At 36.8% G+C, this 23,670-nt stretch overlaps 1 protein-coding gene across 1 annotated transcript in view; it reads left to right on the top strand.

Moving 5' to 3' along the window:
- Positions 1-740: 740 nt before the first annotated feature.
- MLLT4 (myeloid/lymphoid or mixed-lineage leukemia (trithorax homolog, Drosophila); translocated to, 4) overlaps positions 741-23,670 on the top strand; it is a gene marked incomplete at its 5' end in the record, with an annotated part of 61,335 nt that continues 38,405 nt past the window's right edge. The window contains 10 exons of the mRNA XM_010136307.1: positions 741-802; positions 1,678-1,883; positions 5,583-5,603; positions 6,347-6,492; positions 8,780-8,874; positions 11,642-11,907; positions 12,197-12,340; positions 15,220-15,418; positions 16,978-17,081; positions 19,575-19,661. Coding sequence (XP_010134609.1) covers positions 741-802; positions 1,678-1,883; positions 5,583-5,603; positions 6,347-6,492; positions 8,780-8,874; positions 11,642-11,907; positions 12,197-12,340; positions 15,220-15,418; positions 16,978-17,081; positions 19,575-19,661 — 1,330 coding nt within the window. The remainder of the gene's footprint in view (positions 803-1,677; positions 1,884-5,582; positions 5,604-6,346; positions 6,493-8,779; positions 8,875-11,641; positions 11,908-12,196; positions 12,341-15,219; positions 15,419-16,977; positions 17,082-19,574; positions 19,662-23,670) is intronic.

Here is a 23,670-nt window from a genome sequence, read left to right as displayed (position 1 = left end):
AGTTGTTAAGCTTGTATGTATTTCCTAAAAATAGGTGCCTAATTGCAAACAACAGTTCAGTTAATGCTTTTGCTTAAGGGGGGAGTGAAATACATGCTGAAGTTTTTGTAGACATCAGAAAAATCAATTTTCTGTTCATTCTTCTCCTTTCTGAATTCTCTGATAGGTACTGATAGCAGGGCACTGTGGTCGGTTTAAGTGAGGACGTAGTTCTGGGGCTCATGGAATGAGTGCTGTTTCTTAACATAGCATAGCAACAGCCAGCTGAGGTTAGAGACTAGATTTTACCTCTTTTTCCTCCTTACCAGAAAAAAGGACAAATAAGTTGACAAAGCTCTCATCAGTTTTGAGGGCATTAAAGGTAGCAAAGTATATTTGTTGTAACTGAGCTGACGTTTCATTCAATGAAGCTTCATTCACTTTCTTTCATGCGTCCATGAATAATTTATTTGAATCTTGTCAATGGCAGAGGGTAAACTGATCCTGTCAAGTCTGCTATACAGAGCAGAAGAGGATGTTCATTAATATCACAGACTCCACAGTTCAAGTCTGTATTTTGATCTGCTTTGTTGCAGGCAAATACAGCCTGAATGATTCTAGAGGAAAGGTAAAGAAAGGATCATTTTGGGAAAGGATGATGTGTCAGCATTTGAAACCAGTGTATTTGGAGAAATCTGTCATTTTACAGTGGAATTAATATATATGGATTGTTTGTTTCAATTTTTGTCTTCTTTCATTAGATCTCAGGATACCCATGGACCGGAACTGATACTACCTGCCAGTATTGAATTCAGGGAAAGCTGTGAGTAAATTGTGAAGTTATAACGCTAAACTGTTAACACGTTTTTCTGTAGTGTAGTATTTCAGTCAGTTTGAAAATGTAAGGATAACCTACATAAACATGGAAAGGAATAATGCCTAAACAGATGATAGCTAATCCAGTAATGTAATTTATTCTGCTGGGGAGGGTGAACAGACACTTCTGGGTAGTGAGGCAGTTTCATGCATATGTAATTCTTTATCTTCATATATTCAAATTTAACTGGGAAAAAATTGCTAATTCCACCTCCTCAACAGTACATTGACTTTGTTCTCTTCTATACAGTTCTCCATGCCGTGGATAATAGATCACATCTTGGTCAAAATCCACTTTATATAAAATCTGATTAAGTTTAAATTTGCATTTAGAATTTAGGATTTTGTTTTCTTGGTCCCCAGGTTTTTAAGGTCTCGTCTCTGTTAGAAAAATATCAGACCAGAGGTTGTTCAGACTTCAGATATTTGAAACCAAATAGATGTGTGAGCAAGCAAACACAGATTTTTATCAGTATAAAATCACATGTACCAAGGGAGCTTTGTAGGAATAGAATGGACAAGAGAAGACTTGCATTTTCCTGTTCCTTGAAGATGCCAATTTTCAGCAAAGAGATAGGAAATAGTACAGAAATGTTCCCTGATGATCAGATTTTCCAGCTTTATATAGAAGTGTGTTATTATTCTGCCTAAGTAACTGTAGTACATAATAAACAATTTGGAGTTCAAATTTCTGTAAGTTGCTTAGCTCTCCCTTCCTCCTCCAAAAAGAAATCCTCTGTGCCCCAAGTTATAAAATTGGTTTATTTCATTTTTTTTCCTGTCTTTGGCTTTGTGACATGTGGTTTTTATCTTTCTCTACAGCTGAAGACGCCTTCTTATCTGCCATTATAAATTACACAAATAGCTCAACAGTTCATTTTAAGCTGTCACCTACATATGTTTTGTATATGACATGTCGGTATGTATTGTCAAGCCAGTACAGACCTGACAATACTCCTACTGAGCGTACTCACAAAGTCATTGCGATAGTCAACAAGATGGTGAACATGATGGAAGGAGTTATACAGGTGAGGTTCTCTGCAAAAACGTACCAAGGGAATTAAATACATTTTGTAGATTACCCAGTAACCTTCTTAGTCTTTTTCTCAGTGTTTAACCACTAAGTTACGGATCAGACTAATACCTGCAATGGTTGCTCATACTAAGGTTTGCTTTTGTGTTGATACATAATGTGAGTGGTAATAACCTCTCTCCTGAGCATTGTGAGAGGTTAGGGGAGGGCTGCTGCACTGAAGATATGTGCTCTGAGAAGAAGTTATTCTTCTTTTGTCTAGAAGGTAAGATCTTTGCAGGCATTTCTGGTTGTGAGCACTTGCAGAACAAATTGGATGTGATTATTAAAGAGTATCGTATAGTTAGCAATTGTTTGCACGGATTGATGCTTGAAGTGAGCGTACTAAAAAGAATCGTGACTTCTTAATTTTGATCCTGTTACTTTTACAGCTTTTATAACCACAAAAATGGTAATATAACTGGCACAATTGCTTTATAAAGAGAAATGCAAGTTCTCAAATGTTCTAACATCTTACATGTAGTCTGATGCTATTGGTATTACATGTGCAAGACTTGTACAGAAACACAGGGTGTAGGAATGGGTGTTAGATCTACTGGGTTGTCTGTGAAATTAGACAATACCTTGCATTGTATTACTGTTGATAAAATTTAATGGTCATTTCCTGAAAAAGGAGTGGTAGTTCAGGTATCCTCACTAATTAATTTTTGTAACTTCTTTGCATTTTTTTCTTAGAGGAAAAATTGAAATATATTTCTATTTTTGTTAAAACATACATGTTTTCAGAAAGTGCTGTGATCGTAGCCCACATAGAACAAGGACCCTGCTGCGCTAGGCACTGTACAATCATAACAAATACATCAGTCCTGCTTTAGGGAATTTACAGTGCACGTATTACACAACAAGTTGATTAAGGGAGGAGAGAAAAGTGAACAAAGAGTGGCATGAAAATCACAACAAACCAAAAGTATTCAGTTTTTGTTCAGATTTTGGAAAGATTTAGTGGAGTTTTCACCAGGGAGAACGTCCTGTAAGCAGTTACAACAGGCTCTCACCATTCACTAGAAAGAATGGGAGAAAATGCCAGTGGTGAAAATGCTTTACAGTAAGACTAGCCTTTCACGTATGTTCTGAAACTGATGAGAGGTTGAAAGGTGGTTTGAATCTGAAGAACTAGTACATTGCTTGATGACATGGTGAATGGATATTTGATAAAACCAGGACAAATTGAAATGGTATAAAAAGTTAAATATTCAGGTTCTTCTATAAGGGAAAAAGAAAAACCTGACTGTGTAAGAGTGAATTTGTTAAAGTCAGAGGGGAGACTGTAGCAGTAGTGGAGACCAGGAAATGCTAAGAGCCTGAGCATAAGCAATTTAGTTGAGAGTGGAAAGTAAACAACGGAAGGATAGACTTCAAATATAATATGGGAGATACAGGGCTGAACCAAAGCAGGTCACTTGGTTTATATAACTAATGTAAACTAGTAACAATCACCCTAAAAATACTTAGGGTGACAGCTGTGGGTGCTGTGGAAAAGCAAAGATAAAGTTCTGTATTCTTTGTGTTAAACTAAAATGGATAACCATGTAGCTGCTAGAATGTACTAGAGAGGTGGGCTCAAACGTCAGTTTAATTTGAAAACAAATCAAAACTAGAAAATATATTATCCTGTGAAAATATTAATTTACAGCACTGAGAAGGGCTTCCCAAATCAAGTCCAGCCTTGTGGTTGTTGCAAGCGAGTGTTTTTTATATAATCCTGCTAATAGCATTACAGAACTGTTAAAACCAAGTGTTTGTTGGGACTTTGTCAAAGGCCGTTTCTGCAGCCTTGCAACTCCATAGCTGCGATCTAATCTCCAACCTAAAACTTAAGGAAGGCATCATCAAGGAAGTGGTAGCTGCATTTGTTGTTTGTGAAGGGTGTTACCTAGTTGCAAGAAATAAATTGAAGTGAGTTGGAGGTTGAAGAAAATTGAAGGTGTTTCTTTCAAGTATGCTGAAGAAGAGGGAGAAAATTACAAATGTGATGAAAGAGTAGAACTTCATGATTTTGAAGGTTAATGGGCTTGAGACAAAGAAATGCACTGATTCTAAAGCTTGACCAGGGAATTGTCATTAGCCTGGATCTGTCTTATTGTAGTATAAACAGTACTAGCTAAGCTAAGTCAAATAACTTTATCTAAGCTGTAGAATGAGTAGTAAGTTTGATGGCTGACACAGTGTAATAAGTCACTGTAGTGCTTTTTTCTATGACTGCTGTAAAATGTGCCTGCACTGAAAGGGGTCTGAGGGTGTGAAAGACAGAAAAGATGGATGGGAGGGAGTCAAGGGATGAGAGGCACCCAAAAAATAGAGGAAAGGTGCACAAACTCTTGTGCTGTGCTATGGAAGTAGAATAAATTGCTTAGATCCTAATTTTTCCTGCCTACATCATAGGGAGACATGATAGCTTTCTGAAGTTACTCAAAACACACTTGCTGACAAATTAAGCCTGTGACTTCCTGTAGTCTTTTCTGTAGTGTATTAGTATATGCAAATACTATAAAGACTTCATATGAGATAGGGATAAAATTAGAGAGATCTAGGAGAAGGTTCAGCACTTTCAATAAAAATCTAGGAATATAAACTTAATTCATGTAAAGAAGCTAACTTTTTGTATCCTGATTCCCCCCACCCCCAAATCATTCTGTGGCATTTCTGATTTTGTAAAACTTTTAACATTTATTTGTAAAAGGAGTATCTCCTTTTGTTCTGTGCCAGTACATCTTTAGTCAGTTCAGAGTACCTTGGTTGGAAAGAGGGAAGAAACAAAAAATCAGTGACCATTTGTTGGGTGGTGTTGGTTTGGGGTTTTTTTTGGTTTTGTTTTGGTTTGGTTTTTTTAGCTCTTAACTAGAGTGATAATAGTAACAGCAAATGACACCTAAAAGATTTGTGTCTAAGCTCACTGTGTTGCAGGTGCAGGAGGGTGGTCTGAATAGAAAGCCAAAAAAAATTAAGTGCTGCATTTGAAATAATCAGACAAACATAACTGGTGGGGTGTTTTTTCCATTTGGTTAACTCAGGGTAGCTTGTTATGTACCAGGTTTCAAGAAGCTTAGTGTGGTATTTCATTTGACTCTCTTTTGTTGTTTAAAAAATCTTTTTGTTCTTTAATTGAAAAGCCATGTATTAAATCTGTCCTTGGTGTGTTACATTTTTTGTTTGGTTTTGTTTCTTGCATTTCTTGCTTTGTATTGTTTTTCTGGTGGGGATTTTCTGACCCCTTTGTGTGTGTTTGTACATTGTCTTTATTGCAGCAGTGTGGGCAAATAGGCTCCCTGGATCTGTTACTTGGATGGCTAGTTACCCCATTGCCTGCAAAAAATGCTGTGGGGTTTTTGTGGTGCACTGAACATGGAATAACCAACTAGTCTGCAATGTCAACTAGTGGAGGTCATTCCTTGAATTAATGGTGACATGTGAGCACTTCAGTTTGTAACTGTTGTGCTACTTGTCCTATTAAAACAATTCATTTTTTTTAAAGGGGCTCAGCTGCATTGTAGCTACTTAATTAATGCATCTGTGTATAACTGTGAGCATACGTGTTGTATCTTCATATTTAGTGTTTAATTTCTAAAGCTATCATGATTGTTCACAAGTTTCTTTCTTCTATTCTGTTTGATTTCCTTCGTCCGTTTTTCTCCAGGAGGTAGACCAGGTTGATCAGGTAGGATATATTGCTGGGAACTGATCCTAGCTATGTTGGCTTAGCTCAGTTTCTCATGCTGCTTCCATATCAAAATACAATACTCAAAAAGCTCGACTTGAACAGTTCATAACACTCATTCAGCAACTGGAACATGCAGTACTAAAATCCTTTTTTGACTTTGCAACTTTTACGGCATTCCATAATTTCTGCTTAACGCACTTCAATGTGGATATGAAATGACCAAAGTTCTCTTTCTTCCCTTTTGTTTTCTTTTTTTGTTGTTTGTGGTTCCTATTCTTTGGATTTCATCTGAGGTTGCCTGGCCTGGCATTTGTGGTCGGGAGATGGTGAGATAGATCAGTACTTGATACTGAATCACCTGGTATCAAAGCCAGTGAGTGCAGTATCAGAGTGGCAGTGGGCAGTAGTAAATATGCGCTTCAAAGTGCACAGATTACCAGATACTGCATTCTCCTAAGCTCTTAGCACTATATAACCAGGTGCTTATGTTGTGGCTTCATTGATATGGCTATTGGCAATTTAACGGAATTTCGTATGTTCAGCGAACATGTTGAAAATGAACTTACTAGTTACAGCAATTGCAATATTACATACAAACATTTTGCAAATATCTGGTATCTGAGATATGTTTGGTGAAATGGGAAAAGGTACTGGTCTATCTTTTTGGAGCCCTTTTAAGCTGCCGTACCTTATCAGAAAACTACGTCCCTGTACTATTTCTTGCTTCTTTCTATTTACAGAAACAGAAGAATATTGCTGGGGCTCTTGCTTTTTGGATGGCAAATGCATCTGAATTACTGAATTTCATAAAGCAAGACAGAGATCTTAGCCGAATAACTGTGGATGCACAAGATGTTTTGGCACACTTGGTTCAAATGGCGTTCAAGTAAGGCTATCAAACTTCTGCCTCACTTAGCATATTCCATGTTTCTGTGGATTTTGGGATAACTTCACATTTTTGCCAAATTTTAGGTATAGCAATAATGTCTTTTGTGTATTGTTAAATATCTGAGAGGAAAACTTCTATGAGAGGCTAGACTTAATTGTTCAGACAGATTTGTTTTATGACCATGGATTACAGGACTATGTAGGGTGTTTCATCTGTTACCTGTTCTTGTGATTGTTGAGGCTGCCAGTGAAAATTTTAGGGAAATGTTATTTAAATTTAGTTTGTGTTGATTGCTTTCTCTTAATGTAAAGGTTTTTATGGAGATGTGAAGAAAGGTTGTTATTGCTGTTAATATATAAATACATAGGCTTAAATATTTATGGATCTCTAAAGTAATGAACCTTGCACTCTTCAAGGGCTTCTAATTATAATCTGTTCATAATTTGCATAAATAGCAATTTGCACAATGTTTATTTTGCAGTTTTTTCTTAAAAACATGAAAGACGGGTTTTGGCTTTGGTTAAAATCAACCTATGCTTGTTAGCTCAGGCAATTACAGTATTGATTAAAAGGAAAATTGAATGAAGTATCGAATGGAAGGGAAGTCCTCTGAGGAAGGGGTCCTTGAACAAAGATAACAACGTTGAGTAAGCACAGTGCTAATCAACCAGAAAGGTTTAATTTTTGTTTGTATTTAGATTATCTTCCCCCACCCCGCAGGCCTCTATTGAACAAGTATTTCTCAGCAAATTCATGTCTCTGAGGTTAGTGTTCAGAGAAGTCCCAATGCACCTTGGATGACTTACACCCAGCCTTCTCCAATTTCTAGGATGTCTAATTTAAATAGTCTTTTCATACTACTGTAATAGCACAGAGTATAGTCTTTCATCATTTTATACCCTGTAGTATTGGGAGACCTAATCATGGTTTAACTGTTTAGCTTTAAGGGAGGGCTGTATTGCTGTAAAGAGCAGTATGTCAGATGTGAATGTAGTACGTGAAACCTTATAATAGCCTTCTGAACTTTTGAAAGGTGTCAGAGATTCACCAAACCACTTTGTATGTACTCCCACAGATTTTTTTTTTCCTCCTCCAGTTGGCGAATTATGGGCAAATAGAGTATAGCAAGTAGCTATTTTGACAGTCTTTCAAATTTTATAGCACCTCTAAATTACCTACTGTTGATGAAGCTATGCCTTTTTGCCACAGGTCAGTGTTTTGGATTGGTGTCTTGAAACAACTCTTTGCTATTTCAATTTGCTAGATAGTCTTTGAAGACACAATATTGCTGTGGCTAGGAAGGGATATCAGTGTACTTTTCCCTGTACATGATGAGCAGGCTGGGTGCCAAAGGGTATTTCTGAATTTTAGTCTGAATTCTTCCCTAAGTACACTGTAACGTGGCAGATTCCAAATAGCTTTATTAAACTTTTGGAAAACTGTGGAATATATATTTAGAAAGCAAACAAAAAAGCACAACAGAAGCATAAAAAAAAAAGATATCTGCTGTGAAAATGTTACCTGATGGTAATAACTGGCATACCCCAGAACCTGTTAAAATTGCCATGGCTTCTGTTTTCTAGCAATTAAGGGTGTTCTGTTAAAAAGGTTACCAGTGAAATGGAAAGGGGACTTGTAGAAAGCCATAAAGTGTTTTCCTTTATATATGTGATTACAATTTGATTCCCTTTTGGCTTCAGTTCTTAACATAAAATATATAAATAAATTATCAAACACTGTTAAAGAAAATATTTAATTATTAAAAGAGAAAGAATACTAAACCAGGCTTTTCATTTAATGGTATTTAGAGAAATACAAGAATCAAAAAAATCGTTTGCAGAAAACACTGGGACCATTTCGGGATCTTACACATTGGCTCAGAATAGGAAATTTTTTTTTAAACTCTTGGTAGACTTTGAAACAGAGAAAAGTGTATTTTGTGTTTTTGCAATCTTACAGAACGAAAGCCTGGCCTGACAGCACCTATTTATGTAGCGTATGGCCTTCACTTTCAAGTGTGTTAGTGATGTGGCCTTTAACTGGCTGTGTTTGTTCCCTAACAACCTAATTCTTTTTCCAACATTTCTAGGAAAGGTATGGGAGGAGTGGTCTCTCTGGCCTTTTGAAAAGTATTACTTGGTTCCCTGTAGCCGCATACATAATACTGCAATTTCAGAAACCTTGTAGCTTGATAGATCTCTTCTTGTTTAGAAGCTTTCATAATAAACACATACAGTATTTTAAATTTTTTCCCTTTTTCTCCCCCCCTCCCCCTTCCTTCCAGGTACCTGGTTCATTGTCTGCAATCAGAGCTTAATAACTACATGCCAGCATTCCTTGATGATCCAGAGGAAAATAATCCTCAGAGGCCTAAAATAGGTTAGACTATGTGATCTTTTCTTGTCATCTAAACTATATATATACAATTAATTACTAATAAAAAGAATTTTTCTTAGCAGTGATATGGCACTTACAAGTTGCCCTAACCCCTTAGATTTGTTTGGATCAATTTTGTTTGGATTATAAGAAAGGACAGCAGTGACATTCAAATGATCTATATTTCGTTTAAAAATCATGGAATAATTCAGGTTGGAGTGGAACCTCTGGATGTCATCTAATCCAGTGTCTTGCTTAGGGCAGGTGCAACTGGATCAGGTTGTTCAGAGTATTGCCCAGGTGAGTTTTGAATCTTCACTGAGGGATGGAGATGCCAAAACATCTGAGTAACCTGTTCCAACGTTTGACCATCCCCATGGGGAAAATACTTTTCCTGTATGTAATTGGAATTTCCCGTGCTGCGATTTTTGTGTTGGGCTGTCTGTTGTTCTATGCTATCGCTGTGGACCTTGGAGAGGGATCTTGTTCGGAAAGCTCCCATTACGTAGATGAAGGCAGTAACAAGCTGTGTCCTTAGCTGCCTTTTTCCACCCAGGATGAACCAAATTCACTTCTGTTTCTCTTAGGTCCTTTTCTCCAGCTCCCTCATCATCTTGGTGGCTCTCTACTGATTTTGCTCCATTAGATTGGTATCCTTCTTTTGGAGAATCTAAACCTCCATGCTGTGTTCCCAGTGCAGTCTCACAAATGCTGAATGCATAGGAAGGATTGCTTCCCTCCCTTCTGCTGGCTGCACTGCTGCTACTTAACAGCGTAATATGCAACTGGTTACCTTTCAAGCAATTAAAATGCTTAGTCACATTCAACTTGGTGTTTACAAGGTTATCTACATAGTTTTCAGCATGGCTGCTTTCTATCCACATGGCACCTTGCTTATACTGTTGCATACACGTACTCCTTCCCAAATGCAGGGCTTGGCAGCTGGCTTGGAACTTCATATTGTCCCTGTTTCTCCAGCCTGCTGAGGCCCTTCTGAAAAATACCACTGCCCTTCAGTGTATCAGTATTTCCTCCCAGCTTGGTATCTGTGAATTCACTGAGAAGGCACTCCATCCAGTTGCTTGGGTCATTAATAAAGTCATTAACAGAATGAGTCCTAGCCTCAATCCAGGAGAGGAGCCGCTAATAGCTGACTGCCAGCTGGAGTTTGTATCCACAAATCCACCAAGTTCAGTGGTGCAGGCAATTCTCTACCTGCTTATCACCTGCCTATCCAGTCCTTATCTCTGCAGTTTCACAATAAGGGAAGAATCTGACAAAGTGCCTCCCAGGTACTCAGGTTAAGCTGACTGCCCTTGTAGATACCTGCCAAGTATTCCTGCATGATGCTTTAAATCCAATAGTGCTTTGCAGCAATGCCAGGCTTCCTGGGCTGTTCCCTGTTCGTGAGAGCACTCCGGATGTGTGTGAGCTCTCCCACTATGTCTGTATTCCTGGCTTCACTGACTGTGCTCAGACTTCTAATGCCCCTTCTAGTTTTCCATGCTGCATGCATTCACGCACAGGCCCCTGAGGTAGGGCGCCCTGTTGTGCTTTTCATGGGGAAAGTGTGAGAGCCTCCTACATTATGTAGCCTGATGACTAAAGAAGAAAATGGGAAGTTTGAAAGGATTAACCAGGGATAAAAGGTTAGGAAGAGTTAAGAAAGCAGTGACATTCTGAATAATTGAAGTAAGGATAATCTGCAGAGCTAGTAAGTACAGTTATTCTGTTCAACTAGAGAATATTTATAGAAAATTCATGTATACTTCCTGGTCTTCTGGGTATTAAACTTTCTGCAGTTGCTTTTTTCCTGTGTTAAACATTGAAGGAAGAGTAAAAAGATGTACTGTTATGTTTTTAGTGCCCTGTGTTGTAAGAAAGAGTACATTTCTGGGGCACAAACCCTGAAAAAGTAGCAAACTGTTATTGGAATAAAGGCAGGTGATGTTCATTATTTCAGTTATTTTTGAGCTGCTTTTTAGATTTCTGTCTTCTAACATACAGATAATTTTTTCAGGCACAATCCTCTGTTTCATTCTGCAGATATTAATTTGGTGGTCTCTTCAACAGATTTTAGATAAAAGTTTGCTTTAAAAGAAGACTTGGAAATAAATGTTGTACTTGCATTACTATATTCCACCAGGAAGAATATAGGATGTTTGGTTTTGGTGAAGCTAACAGAAAGTCCCTGTTGCTTTGTACATAATAATACTGCAGAGAACTAACAGGCAAAAGGAAATTTCAATAGTGTTTTAAAAACTAGTGTGTGAACAGAAGGTGTGTACTGCAGTTTTTTCCATGCGTCATGTAATGCAAATACTTTCTGCTGAAATTCTTTACTGCAGTTTGATATTTAACTGCAAGAAGCTCTGAAATAATTACAATATGCATTTGAAACAATAGAATACAAAGTTTCTAACTCGTTATTGAAAGTAGAAGAAACATGAGTTTAGTCAAGTAAGGACATGATTTCAGTGTCAAGATAAAATCAACTATGTACTTGCATACTAAATATTTCCCCCAAAGAATTTAGTTTCAGTTCAAGAGTTAAAAAAATTAATTCAGCTGTCAGTTTAATATTGCTGCTTCTTGAAGACCATGGAGCAGTAAATTTATTTCTGAAAGTCTATATAACTTAAATACACGTGGGTTCCACCTCGCATTCACCAACGTGACTTGGGTGTCTCTGCATTATTCTTTTTAATGGCTGAAACTAGTTGTATATTGCAGTATGTGAACGGTTATATTTCTTGTTTTATCCCTGTAGATGATGTGCTGCATACATTGACTGGAGCTATGTCCCTGCTGCGACGATGTAGAGTGAATGCTGCTCTGACTATACAACTCTTCTCCCAGCTGTTTCATTTTATCAACATGTGGCTTTTTAACAGATTAGTTACAGCCCCAGATTCAGGGTTATGTTCACATTATTGGGGAGCTATTGTTCGTCAGCAGTTGGGCCACATTGAAGCCTGGGCAGAAAAACAGGGTTTAGAATTGGCTGCTGATTGCCACCTGAGCAGAATAGTGCAGGTGAGTGGATTTCTGATTAACACTTCTTATAAAATTGTACATTCAAAGAGAGTATTTGTATATGCTGTGGTCCTAGGGAATAGCGTGCGGCTGAGTATAGTTTGTGTGGATCAATTCTGAAACACTGAGATAGCATGCAAAGACTCAATAATAATGATGTTAAAAGCACATTTTATGTTACAAGTGAAATTAATGATTAATAATTTTATCCACTGTGCTGTTCAGTTAAGGCTTTGTTCTGGTGTGGATTTGTCTCCTATGACTTTTTTTTTTTCCCCCTTCCTCCTAGGCAACCACACTGCTTACCATGGACAAATATTCACATGCAGATGTTCCAAATATTAACAGTACTTGCTTTAAGCTGAATTCTCTGCAGCTACAAGCTTTGTTGCAGAATTATCACTGTGCTCCCGATGAACCACTAATCCCAACAGTAAGTCTCTTCTATCACATACTGTGGTGTTTACACTTAACCTGAGAAATATAAAGTAAAAACGCTGGCTTAAAATAGCTATCTTATGTTTGACTGGTTTGGAATTGTTACAAGTCAGCGTGGGCAGTCTGCTCTCCATACAATAAGAAATATTGTGATATCAGCCTGTTTCAGGCCACCAGCTTTGGGTGTACTTCACTGCAACTTGAGCAAGATATTATCAAAAGTGTCTCTTAGACTGAGTTGGAAAGTGAGGTAACACTGCATGTTGAGCATACTTGGAGAGATGTTACTGCACCTTACACCACGTATGGATGAAAACCAGTATGGTGGTAGATGAGAGGTGTACAGAGCACTCCCAAAAGCTGGTTCTGTGTGTAACTAGAAGCAGCAAAGAGAGATAATTTGTAGAAACCAAATGAAAGAAACAGAAACACTAAGCTTTTTAACGTGTCGGATGTAAAACTCTATGACTCTCGAATCCCTTCATACAAGCAGTGGACAGATCATTCTTTGATGGACGGATTGATATGTAGAACATGTATGTGGATATATATAAAATGTCATTTTCAGAACTGTTTTTTGTCTTGATATTTAAGACATAACTGACCAAATTTTATCAGTGGGAAAAATCTTTTTGCCAAAGGTCAAACCTGGTTTTGTGTTCTTGCAGAATTGTAAAAAACTTTTAAGTTGAACCCTGATAGTTGACTGGTCTCAAAAAAATCTTAAAAGGTGAAGACATTTTAGTGTCTGTATAACTGAATGGATTGCCTGCAAAGTTTAGTTTTTAGGAACTTTTGATACAGCTTATTACAGTTTATTAAAAAGAAGGTACTAGTGCAATGGTTCTAAAGCTGTTTAGGGAGGCTTCTAGCTTGGATATATTTTTATGTATTGGCTAACAAACCAAAAAGGTCTTGCTGAAAGAACGTAGCTTGTGTTCCCTATTTACATATAGGTAGAATTCCACAGTTTAGAAATATTATTTAGAGACCTCCAAAGAAATCTAGCCCTGATTTGACAGTCATCTTTGTGTCAGAGGGAGGCTTACAATATGTCTAGTTTGTGCATTGTTATTTGGGGCTTTTTTGCTCCTTACTATGAAAAAGACTTGTACACTCAAATCCTGAGTTACTGCTCTCCAATCTGAAAAACATCAAGGTCTGGAATTTGTTCGAAGGAATATAAATGTATTTAACTCTGCATATTTTAGTGTGATGTAATTCTTTTAAACATTAGCACCTGTTACGGTAAAAAGGCCCTTCTCAAAGAGCACTTCTAAAGACAGTCTGCTTTCCTCCCTGGAAATTTGCTGAAACTGAACGGTTGGATGAGAATGCTTACATGATTTTCTCTCATGTATTCTGCATTGTGCTGCAGTAATAAAATGGTTCTATCAGGCTTACAGATTGAGTTGCGCTTTAGTGTAACTTGAGAGAGATTAAGACCAAACTGTTAGGCTGGTCTTGGGAGCCAAGCAGAAGTCGTAGAAAGAGACTGGAAGTCACATCTGAAACTTTGATAAAGCAAACACTTGTATGAAAGGGATCTAAACGTAATATTTGTAGTAGCTTCAGATAAATTAATAGTAGTAATTCTGTCTAGATGCCAGCAAAATCACAATTCTCTTCCAGAAAGAACGTGGGTTAACTAGAGGTGAAGATACTTTTAAGTATTGGTTCTGCCTGCTTGTTGAAATATAAGTGATCAGTCAAACCTGGGGTGATTTCTTGGTTCCTAAGGCAGAGCATGCAACTTGGAAGAGACTGAATGCTCAGAATTACTATTTATATCTTTTTAAGAAGTTGCCTGTAACCTTCTTTAATTTCACTTAACAACTGAATACTTCAATGGTAAAATTAAGGCCAGCCTAAGGCCTGTAAGATGACAAAAAAATGGAGGAAATGCTTGGGGAGAGAGAGAAGAGCCTTTTCATTGTGCACTCTTTTGAGAAATTTGGGCTTAATAGAAGTATGTAGAAATATGAAGTGCTGTTTGGACCTTTACATTTTGTGAAGTTGTTAGGAATTTAATTTTTGTTAACTTCTGCATTATTTTTCCTCAGTTCATACTGTCTAGTAACAGACACAATTCTGAAATTTTCTAGATCTCTCTAAAATGTGAAAGGAAGACTACTGTGTGCTATGTGCAACCACAGTAGTTACATTGTGAAAAGTACTCTGGCTTCATAGAGCTCTTTGTGATTTTTAAGGTGAACAGTTGTGCACCAAGTGTAAAACTTAAGTTCCCTGCCGCACCTTGGGTGATCCTGCATTTGTCTTGTGTGCTTCTACAGTGTTGTTTAAAAAACAGGTATATACCTTAAGGGATCCTTCACATTATACTGAGCTTCAAGAAAATGTACAATTAAATTAGTTCTGTATAGCTTCCAAACTAGGGAACTATATATGCTATTGGTCCTTTGTGGGTGTATGTGTTCTGATGGATTTGAAAATCCTGGTTTACACAAGCTGTCTGTTTCTTTTCTATGTATTTAATCTTACAGAAGTATATATACGCTCAATGAGGTGTCTGTATTTGAAAGCTTCCTGTGATTCCATCTCTGCACATGCATGTTCTCTGCTATGTATTTTTAAATACAGCTCTCATATCTAGTGAAAGCATGCATCACAAGGTTTGAAAATAAATGCTTCTGTTATATGCTCTGCCTATATCATCTGTGAGCTTATTTAATCAAATTAAAGCAATGCAATGTGTTGACTGTACGTAATGGAGCTGAAGAAGTTAAATACCTTAGTTATATTAATTTCCAAATTCCTTTTTATTGCGGTCTTAGTATTTTGTTAAAGTTAGGTTTTTTCCTTTAATGAAAATTATACCATTATAGTAACATCATCTTTCTGCCTTCTGTCCAGGAATTGATAGAGAATGTAGTAACTGTTGCAGAAAATACGGCTGATGAACTTGCTCGCAGCGATGGCCGAGAAGTCCAACTGGAAGAAGATCCTGACTTACAGCTACCTTTTCTTTTACCAGAAGATGGCTATTCCTGTGATGTTGTGAGAAATGTTCCAAGTGGTTTACAGGAATTTTTAGATCCACTCTGTCAGAGAGGTTAGTTCTTGTTTTACAATGATCTTTTTTTGGTCTAGTGAGCACAGAATGCAAAATATATTTTTAGTTAAAAATAAACCACATTCTTTTTCTTTCTATAAGTTTCAATCTTTTTATACTATGTTCTTCAAGTATTTACTTTCAGAATCCATAAAAAGTATGCAGATTTTTTTAATCCTTAGCCTTTCTCCCTGTCCTGTTCATTCCCTTTAATGGTTGTAAATAAGTAGTGCTGAGTTGCTAGTTCCTGCTTAAACTTTGTTTTGCCTTTGCTCTAGACCTTTTTAGGATTTTGGTCCTAGAGCAGCAAAAATTTATATAAATGTAAATTTTATTTCAACAATTTCACAGTTAGCTCACTTCTAAAGCTAATGTGAATTCAATAGTTAAGTCACTTTTTTTACTCATCAGCTGCTTCTATATAACATTAAAAACCCACAAACTTAAAATAATTCTTTTAATGTTCATCAACACAGGCAAGTATCGCGTGGGCATTTGTAGTCCAACAAAACTTCAGTTTCTCCAGAGCTCTTGTGATTGGAATAAAGTCGTCTACACTTGAGAAAGTTAAAGCAGGGAGTCTGTCAGAGCATTTACAATGAATGAATAAGTTATGATCCTTATCTTTTGCTACTCAATTTTATGAGAAACTTTTTTGTTACATAATTTCTTAGTTTTCTGTGTCAAAAGCAGTTGTTTAAAATTTACGTAGGAGTGTCATGGCAGATAGGACGGCGAAGGAGGCTCTTGACTCTATCTGTGGACAAGTGAAGAACTATGTAAAGCCATACAAATGTCTGTATATTTACTACAAGTAAAGCTTTTTTAATGTGTACATCAAGATTTAACTTTTTAGTTATCCATTAAATTATTTGCAGTAAATCAGTGTAAACCGAATTGCTGAAGGATGGGCTTTGTGAGGAGTGTCTCATCTATTTGGACGGAGTGATTTGTAATTTGACTATGGCGTGGATTCTCACTGTTCCTGATTTAGGAGACAGTACTGAATACCTGTCAGCTGCTCTGGCTCCTTTTTTCAAAATTCTAGGAATTGTTCAATTAACAAAAAAACCCAAGTCAAACAAAACCCCATTTGTAATTGCGTAGTTGCGTTAAAAGTAGTGAGTCAGGCGAAGCTTCACTTCTGCCGACACTGGTTTAGCTAGACTCTGCAAAGCAGGTGATGTCTGTGATGCTATCTGATTCAGAGTTCTGGTGGTTTGTATGCTAAAAGATGACTTGCTGTTTTATGTCTCTTTTGAGTCTGGTTGGTTCAAGCAATATTTTGCAGCCCAAGAGTCTTCTATAAGCTTGTAGTGTTTTTTTTAAACACATAGGTTTCTCAAAAGCAGGATCTATTGAACTGTAGGATTTTGTAGATACCATAAAGTTGCAGTGAAGTGCGTAATGGCATCTGAGGTATTCAATGTACTAATAAATATAAAAAGATAAATACTGCTATTTGGTGTTTCCTTGTGTCAGGCTATTTGATTTTAATTAAGCTGTGGATTTTAATTAATCTTTAAATACCCTGACTATGATGTTATTTTCTGTTCTAGGGTTTTGTAGACTAACACCTCATCCACGGTCACCAGGCACGTGGACAATATACTTTGAAGGTGCAGACTATGAAAGTCACCTGTCACATGAGAATGCTGAGCTAGTAAGTATTGATTCAGTGAATAAGTCTTAAAACTGTTGTTTTATATGATCAGTTTTAATCCTTATTAGGAAGAACAGGCTTCATTATTAAACTTGTAGTTATCAGTGATTTTGTTTGCAGATTTTTAAAGTCAGTGTTTTTCTAGGCTATGGCATGATATAATTCTCACATAAGCAAACTGTCACGTTCCCTTACCATGGGGGTAAACAGTGAAGAAGTTCCTTTTAAACACAGGCAAAATTATATATAGTTATGATCTGTTATGAACTTGTAATGTGAGTAGAGCTGCAGGCTGCTTTTATTTATAAACTGGCAGTTACCAACTAAATGTTTAGTACTAAGTTGTAATCTGGAATTCTTTTTTTCTCCTAGGTTTTCAGGAAAAATTATTTAGTTTTCCTTTTCATTAGAAAAGGAAGGGTTTCACTTCAGTGTGAAGTCTTTTTTTTTTTTTTTTCTGTTGGAGGTTTTTTGTTGTTTTTTGTGGTGGGTTGGGTTTTTGATTTGGGTTTTCTTTTCTTTAATATGTGAGAACGAAAAATACCAAAGTTACAGCACAACTTGATTTTAGGAAGATGGTGGCTTTAGTAAAATTATTTTTAGAGCAACTAAACAGAAGTAGCTTCATATTTAAAAATCAGTATTTCAATGAAATCAGGAAGGCCAACATGGAATTATTTTCCTAAGGCCTTCTGTGAAAAATAATTGTCCCTCGTTATTCAGAGGGACTTGAAAGCTTCATTTGCTCTCTTCAGAACCTGACATTTGTTAGATGACATTATGCAGTCTTGCTGCAGTGGCCTAAAGAATGTGCTTTCAGAAGAGAGCATCTCCTAAATCTGTATGACTGGTGCAGCAGAGCCCATTCTTGAACTGATAAGCCAGGCTCTGCAGGCTTGGTGTCTTGATAAACAGGCATTTGATTGAGGAAAATACAGTAGAGACCTTCTTGAGACATCATACACTTCCTCCTCCCTTTGTGCTCTAAAGAAATGCATTATTTAGATTTTGTGGAAACAAAAGTTATCTGAATTTACGCTAGGTACTTGCTGTTCCTCACACTAAAAAAAAAGCTGGAGTTCTGTTCAGTCTTCCTTACAAAGGCTTGTTAAAGAAATGGAGGATGAGTGGGTGCTACTATTCCGTTCATCCATGGACATGAACATCATGTAAGACTGTTCAGTTAACCTGATCTAATTATTGTTCTCTCTGATGCATGTATGTTAATTGATGTGCCAAGCTTGAGAGTTCTAAAAGTCCTTAGTCTTGGTGTCTGGACAGTGTTCTAAGTGCCAGTTCACAAGTAACCTCTTGGTGCAACATGTTTACATAATCTACATACTAGGTTAATGTTCGATTTTATAACTGTGAGGTTTGGGGGTTGGGTTGGTTTGGTTTGGATCAGGTTTTTTTCCTCCCCAAGCCAAAACTATTCTCATAGTTCTGCTTCTGTTGGTAGTCTGGGCTGCTCAGGCTAGGCCAAGAGATAAGTTCCCTATAAACTAATAGCAAAGTTATGTTCCCAACGGCTTACTTTTTCCAGTGTGTATGCTTATTTGTTTAATTAGTTTAATAATGTTTTTCTTTAAATTAATGGAAAAAATCTTAAAAGCACAAACAGCTTCTGTTTTCCTGCCATGCTTGTCACAGGAGGGCTAGAATACTGCTAGCTCAAAAACTACTTGCTTTTCTAATACTTGAACTTAATAAAAAAGTGTTAATATTATTTTAATTAATTTCCTTTGCTTGTATTTTTACTTTGTTGTGGATCTTGTGGAACTTGTAGTTAATTTTTAATATGAATACAAGTTTGGGTTCTTTAACTTTAATATGCTTTGGCTGATAAAGGCTGTGATAGCAACTTTTTGAGTAGAGGGAACTTTTTGAAGATACAAAAAAATTACTGACCAAGTTTAGGGGCTAAGACTGTGTTCGAGTTACAGAGTTTTCAGAAGTGAAATTTTTTTGGAACTTTCTTTCAAGGCTTTAACTCTGCCTTTGAAATTAATTGGCGTCAATATCTTTGCAGAATTACTATCTTGTAGATGCAGCACTAAAAACTGAGCTCTGTGTAGATCACCCTTACGTTTTGAATAGGGACCTACTGAGTCTGAACTTCTGTTTTCATTAGAAGTTACTATGGTTTTATAGGCCTGTCACATTTCAAATTGTGTATCAATAATAATCTCTTTACTAAATTAGAGAATTAAACTATGTGAGATAAAACTAAATTAGAGTGGGTAGACTTCAAAGCTTCAGCAGTGTTCATAACACAGGTGTAGTACTTGATAATATGATTTCATCTCAATAAAATGTTAGAGATTCTGCCTTCACAATGGAGTACCGGACATTATTTAGGATGAGATCTGCTGCCACACTAGCAATTCAGTTTTGGTTGTAGACGAACTATTTTGCGCAGTAATTTTCCTAGTCCGACAGTGAATGTGAACTCTTTGTCTTTTTTTTTCTTCTTTCCCTTTCCTTGTTTGATAGGCACAACCTTTGAGGAAAGAACCTGAAATTATCACTGTAACACTAAAAAAACAAAATGGAATGGGCCTGAGCATTGTTGCTGCCAAGGTATTGAAATCACTTTACCTAAAAAGCTTTGCTTTTTTTTTTAATTAGCTTACTGTGGAAAATATTAATGGAAAAATCTATTTCCCTTAAGTTTGTTGTGTGTAGCATGTTGATCATACTTTTATTCTGGCTGGAGAATGTTTCTGTAAAATACACAGATGTGAAGAACACAAAGAAATGTAATATGGACGTATTTATTTTGACATTTAAGTTTAAACCTCTACTACAGGTTTATTCATTTTTTCAGAGACAAAAATTGGCATTAAATGAAATTAATAAACAGTCTTATTTAGTAGCGGAAGTATCTAGGAATGGAAAGCAGTAAGTATAAAGAATAAAATGTGTGGTGTTTTATTAAACTTGCTGAATAAATAAAATAATCCAAATCTATACATTAGTTTGCATACCTTCTGCTATGAAGACAACACCTTACCTTTTGCACAGTGTACAGATACATGTATGACTTCAGTTTTGCCTCTTTATAGAAGAGAGCTACAGTATATTAAGAAGCTTGGTGTAGGAGGGTATACCTCTTGCCCTGACTTGCCAAAATTCCGGGTGTATGCTACTCTTAGTAGCACTAGATAGTAAAGAATAGAATGCACATTCAACTCCAGCCACCAGATGGAGGACTCCACTAGTTGGATGGTTTTGCTTATTAAGTGGGTCACATATCAGACATAACCTTTGAGTTTTAAGCTTCTTATTATGCCACAGTGATATCCAAAAGCCCTCCTAATTATGTGGTGTACAACAGATAGGACAAGTCTTTCCTAATGTTTCTTCACTGCAGTACATGAAACTTCAGAATGCTGTAGACCTCTTAGGTACTTAGTGCATGGCTGCAAACATGATTGGTTTACTGTTTTCAGTTATCTCACATAGTTAATTCCTTCTAAACAGCACTATATTTTACTTTACTCATGTCATAGTCTGTTCTTGAAATGGTCATCTTGCATGGTCACATTTATTGCTGACCTCTGTAAAGGAATACCAAGTGTGAGGATTTTATTGCTAACAGTCAGCAGTTACTGGGGAAACCTTCAGGATCTGCACAATATAATTCAGTATTTTGCTTTTATTTTGGTGGAGTGGACTAGTAATTTGTGAAGCAAATACTAGATGCTGAGTTGTGCCAGATTAGATGTGTCAGACTTGTGACTGCATTCTGCATTTCTGTTGAATGTTTCAAAATGTGCAGTGGAAATTACCTTCTGAACTTTTAACTGTGAAATCTGGTTTCTCATGTAGGGAGGAGCAGGGTATATACATTGAGATATACATTGTTTTAACAACTGATAGTCTTTAATTTGCATTAGCAGTATGTAACAGTACTACTGTTTGGTGTGTAAGCTTGATTTGAAAATTATTTACAAGTTATTGAACCAATTTCATGATTTCTTTAACGTGATCAGTGATGGAAGAAGCAGTCTTCATCTCAGCACAGCTGCAGAAACGTTCACTGATTCAGGCAGTGATTGCATTTCATCTTGCTGCTATGTGCCTGCAGCAGTATTGGAATTCTGATTTTCAAAGGGTTATGTCTTGAATCTCAGTCTAAAATAAGCAAGAGGCAGATTTTTGCTTTTGTTTCAGCGTAAACAGAATAGAAACTTATGCTTAATTTGAAGTCAGCAATGTTCGTTGGATAGAAATAATTGTCTTGCATTAAGTGTTGAAACAAACTGCTGTAGCAGTTAAATAGGATTTTCAAAGCATTGCTTCATGGGCTTCAAAGTTGGTTATTGTAAGTAATTAATAACATGTTATTCCTGTAATAGGCTTCTCTATCCGGCCAGAGCAGATTAGAGAATTGAATGAGTGTGACTGAGAAGATAGAAATAGTGGGTGGATTTTTTTCTTTCCCTTTTTTGGTTGACTTTTACTAATAATTTTTATGACGTGTCTCAAGTCACATAACTTTTACCAGCATAAAAATTAAAATTCTCATTTTTTTCCTTTGGCTGAGGAAAATGGAGGAAGAAGTCCAGTAGAACTTTAGTTAAAATTTTCTAAACATTAACTGGATAGAAAGCCTGAAATGACGAGAGGCAAGTGTGAGAGGTTTTTCTAACTTTTTAAATAGTAAGAATTTGGCTGTCAGATGCTCATCTGAGACTACCTTATAGCTGAAAAAAACGAAAGCATATATTCAGTTTCAGAAACACACAGTTACTGCTGCCATGCACAAGATCCCAGTTTGATTGCTGACCCAACTATTGGTTTCTACAGTGCTTGAGAAGTGCTGTAATAAAAGAAAATGCTGTGGCTGGTCAACAGGTGGCCTTGCTCCAACCTGTGAAAGACAGCCACAAATCTATTCAGTTTTGGTTAGGAAAACAGTTGGCTTTTTTCTGTGATGTGACAAAATAGTTGCTGTCAGTAACATGCTGTGAGAATGCCTTTGCATATCAGTGCTGACGTGCCTTTCTTGTTTCGTCTTAATGGGCTTCTCATGGATGGGCTTTGCATGAAGTTTGTAAAAATGTAGGTTGGTGATACTCTAGAGATGGATGAAATGGGCAGATTCTCAGAGATCGTAACGAAAGGTAATTCCTACTCAGTGCTTTTATTCCTTTTATCCTTTGCAAAAAAATACACTTTTCTAGTAATCAGTGCTCATCTCTGAAACAAATATTTTATTTGATAGGGTTTTTTTGAGGTTTTATTAGTTTACAGGTGTTTCTAGGTAAATAAAGGCTGTATCAATTAGGAGTTTTTAATGGGGAAATTAGATTCCATACCTTTCACCAGATGTTCTTGATTACAGAGTGATTGTCACAGCTTCTCTGCTGCAATCGAAAAAGAGAATTGGAGTTAAAGCTAAGGTTATACAGGCGGAGAAGTGAGGCAACTTGCATTAAAATGCTGTGCACCTGCTTGTTCTTATGATACATGATTTCGGGTTGTGATACTAGGTGATTGCAAACGCATTGACATAAAAACAAAACCAAAGGAGGTGAGTCAAGGGCTATATGGAAGTGTTATGTCTTGGGGGAACTCTGCGTTTGATCCTCTTTCCACCTAATGACAGGCAGAATGTTTAAGTGCATTATGTCTAATTAAATGAAGTATGAGTATCTGAGAAATAAAAGTTTTAAAGTCCTGCCCTGAGTGTTGGAGAGAGCAGAAACGCTGCACGTCACCCTGTTTACCTGACTTTGCTATAAGGGTGTTTTCTGGGGCAGGACAGCCCCTTCGAGCAACTATCTACTAAGCGTGTACGCTATATGCATACATACCAGAGAAAACAACTTTAGTTATGAAACAACTGTTAGCTACCAGAGCACTGTAAACAGTGTGGTGTTTGTGTTTGGTTTTTTTTTTTTAAACTGGGAAAATACTTACCAGCACTTCTTAAACTGGATACTTCACAGAGATTTTTATTTGAAGTTAACTGTATAGCTTCAGATGCAATCCAAAAAGGTAACTTGTTGTTCCATCGTTTTTTAGGTGTTGCATGTTTTCTTTCTTAATGTTGCTATAGCTTTATTAGCAGCAGCTTTTGTAATAGGTATATGGAAATGTAGTTGGTAGGAGTGGTCAGGCATCGGGAACAGTATCGCCTTTTAGGTTGTGTGCAGACTTTCGTTGCTCTAACCCTGAAAGTTGTTTTGATGTTAAAAGCTGCCAGACTCCCAGCCACACTGTGGTTAAGTTTTTATGAAATCCAGATGATTTGGAAGCAGCGTGTGCATGCAGTTTACTTTAAAAATATATCGCTTTTTGGGGGCTTTCGCATGTGACTTCTCAGCCATCTGTGGGCCAGCACATTACTTCCTGTTTAATTTGGAGGTTTTTGTCTTTTGTACAAAAGGGCTCCTTTTTTTTTTTCTAGTAGTTCTTGAAGTTTAATAAAGCCTCTAAAGTAAATGAAAGTCAGAACAGCATAACTGATTACGTAACAGTCTGAATATTGTATTGGTTATAGCTGGTGTTGATAAATGCTGCACTGTGTCATAGCATCCAGCTCCGAATTATCTTGATGGGTATCTTGGAAAATCCAGCA

This window comes from Buceros rhinoceros, unplaced genomic scaffold (assembly GCF_000710305.1).
Source record: "Buceros rhinoceros silvestris isolate BGI_N320 unplaced genomic scaffold, ASM71030v1 scaffold8255, whole genome shotgun sequence".
Classification (NCBI taxonomy): domain Eukaryota; kingdom Metazoa; phylum Chordata; class Aves; order Bucerotiformes; family Bucerotidae; genus Buceros; species Buceros rhinoceros.
This window is presented reverse-complemented; position numbering and strand designations above follow the sequence as displayed.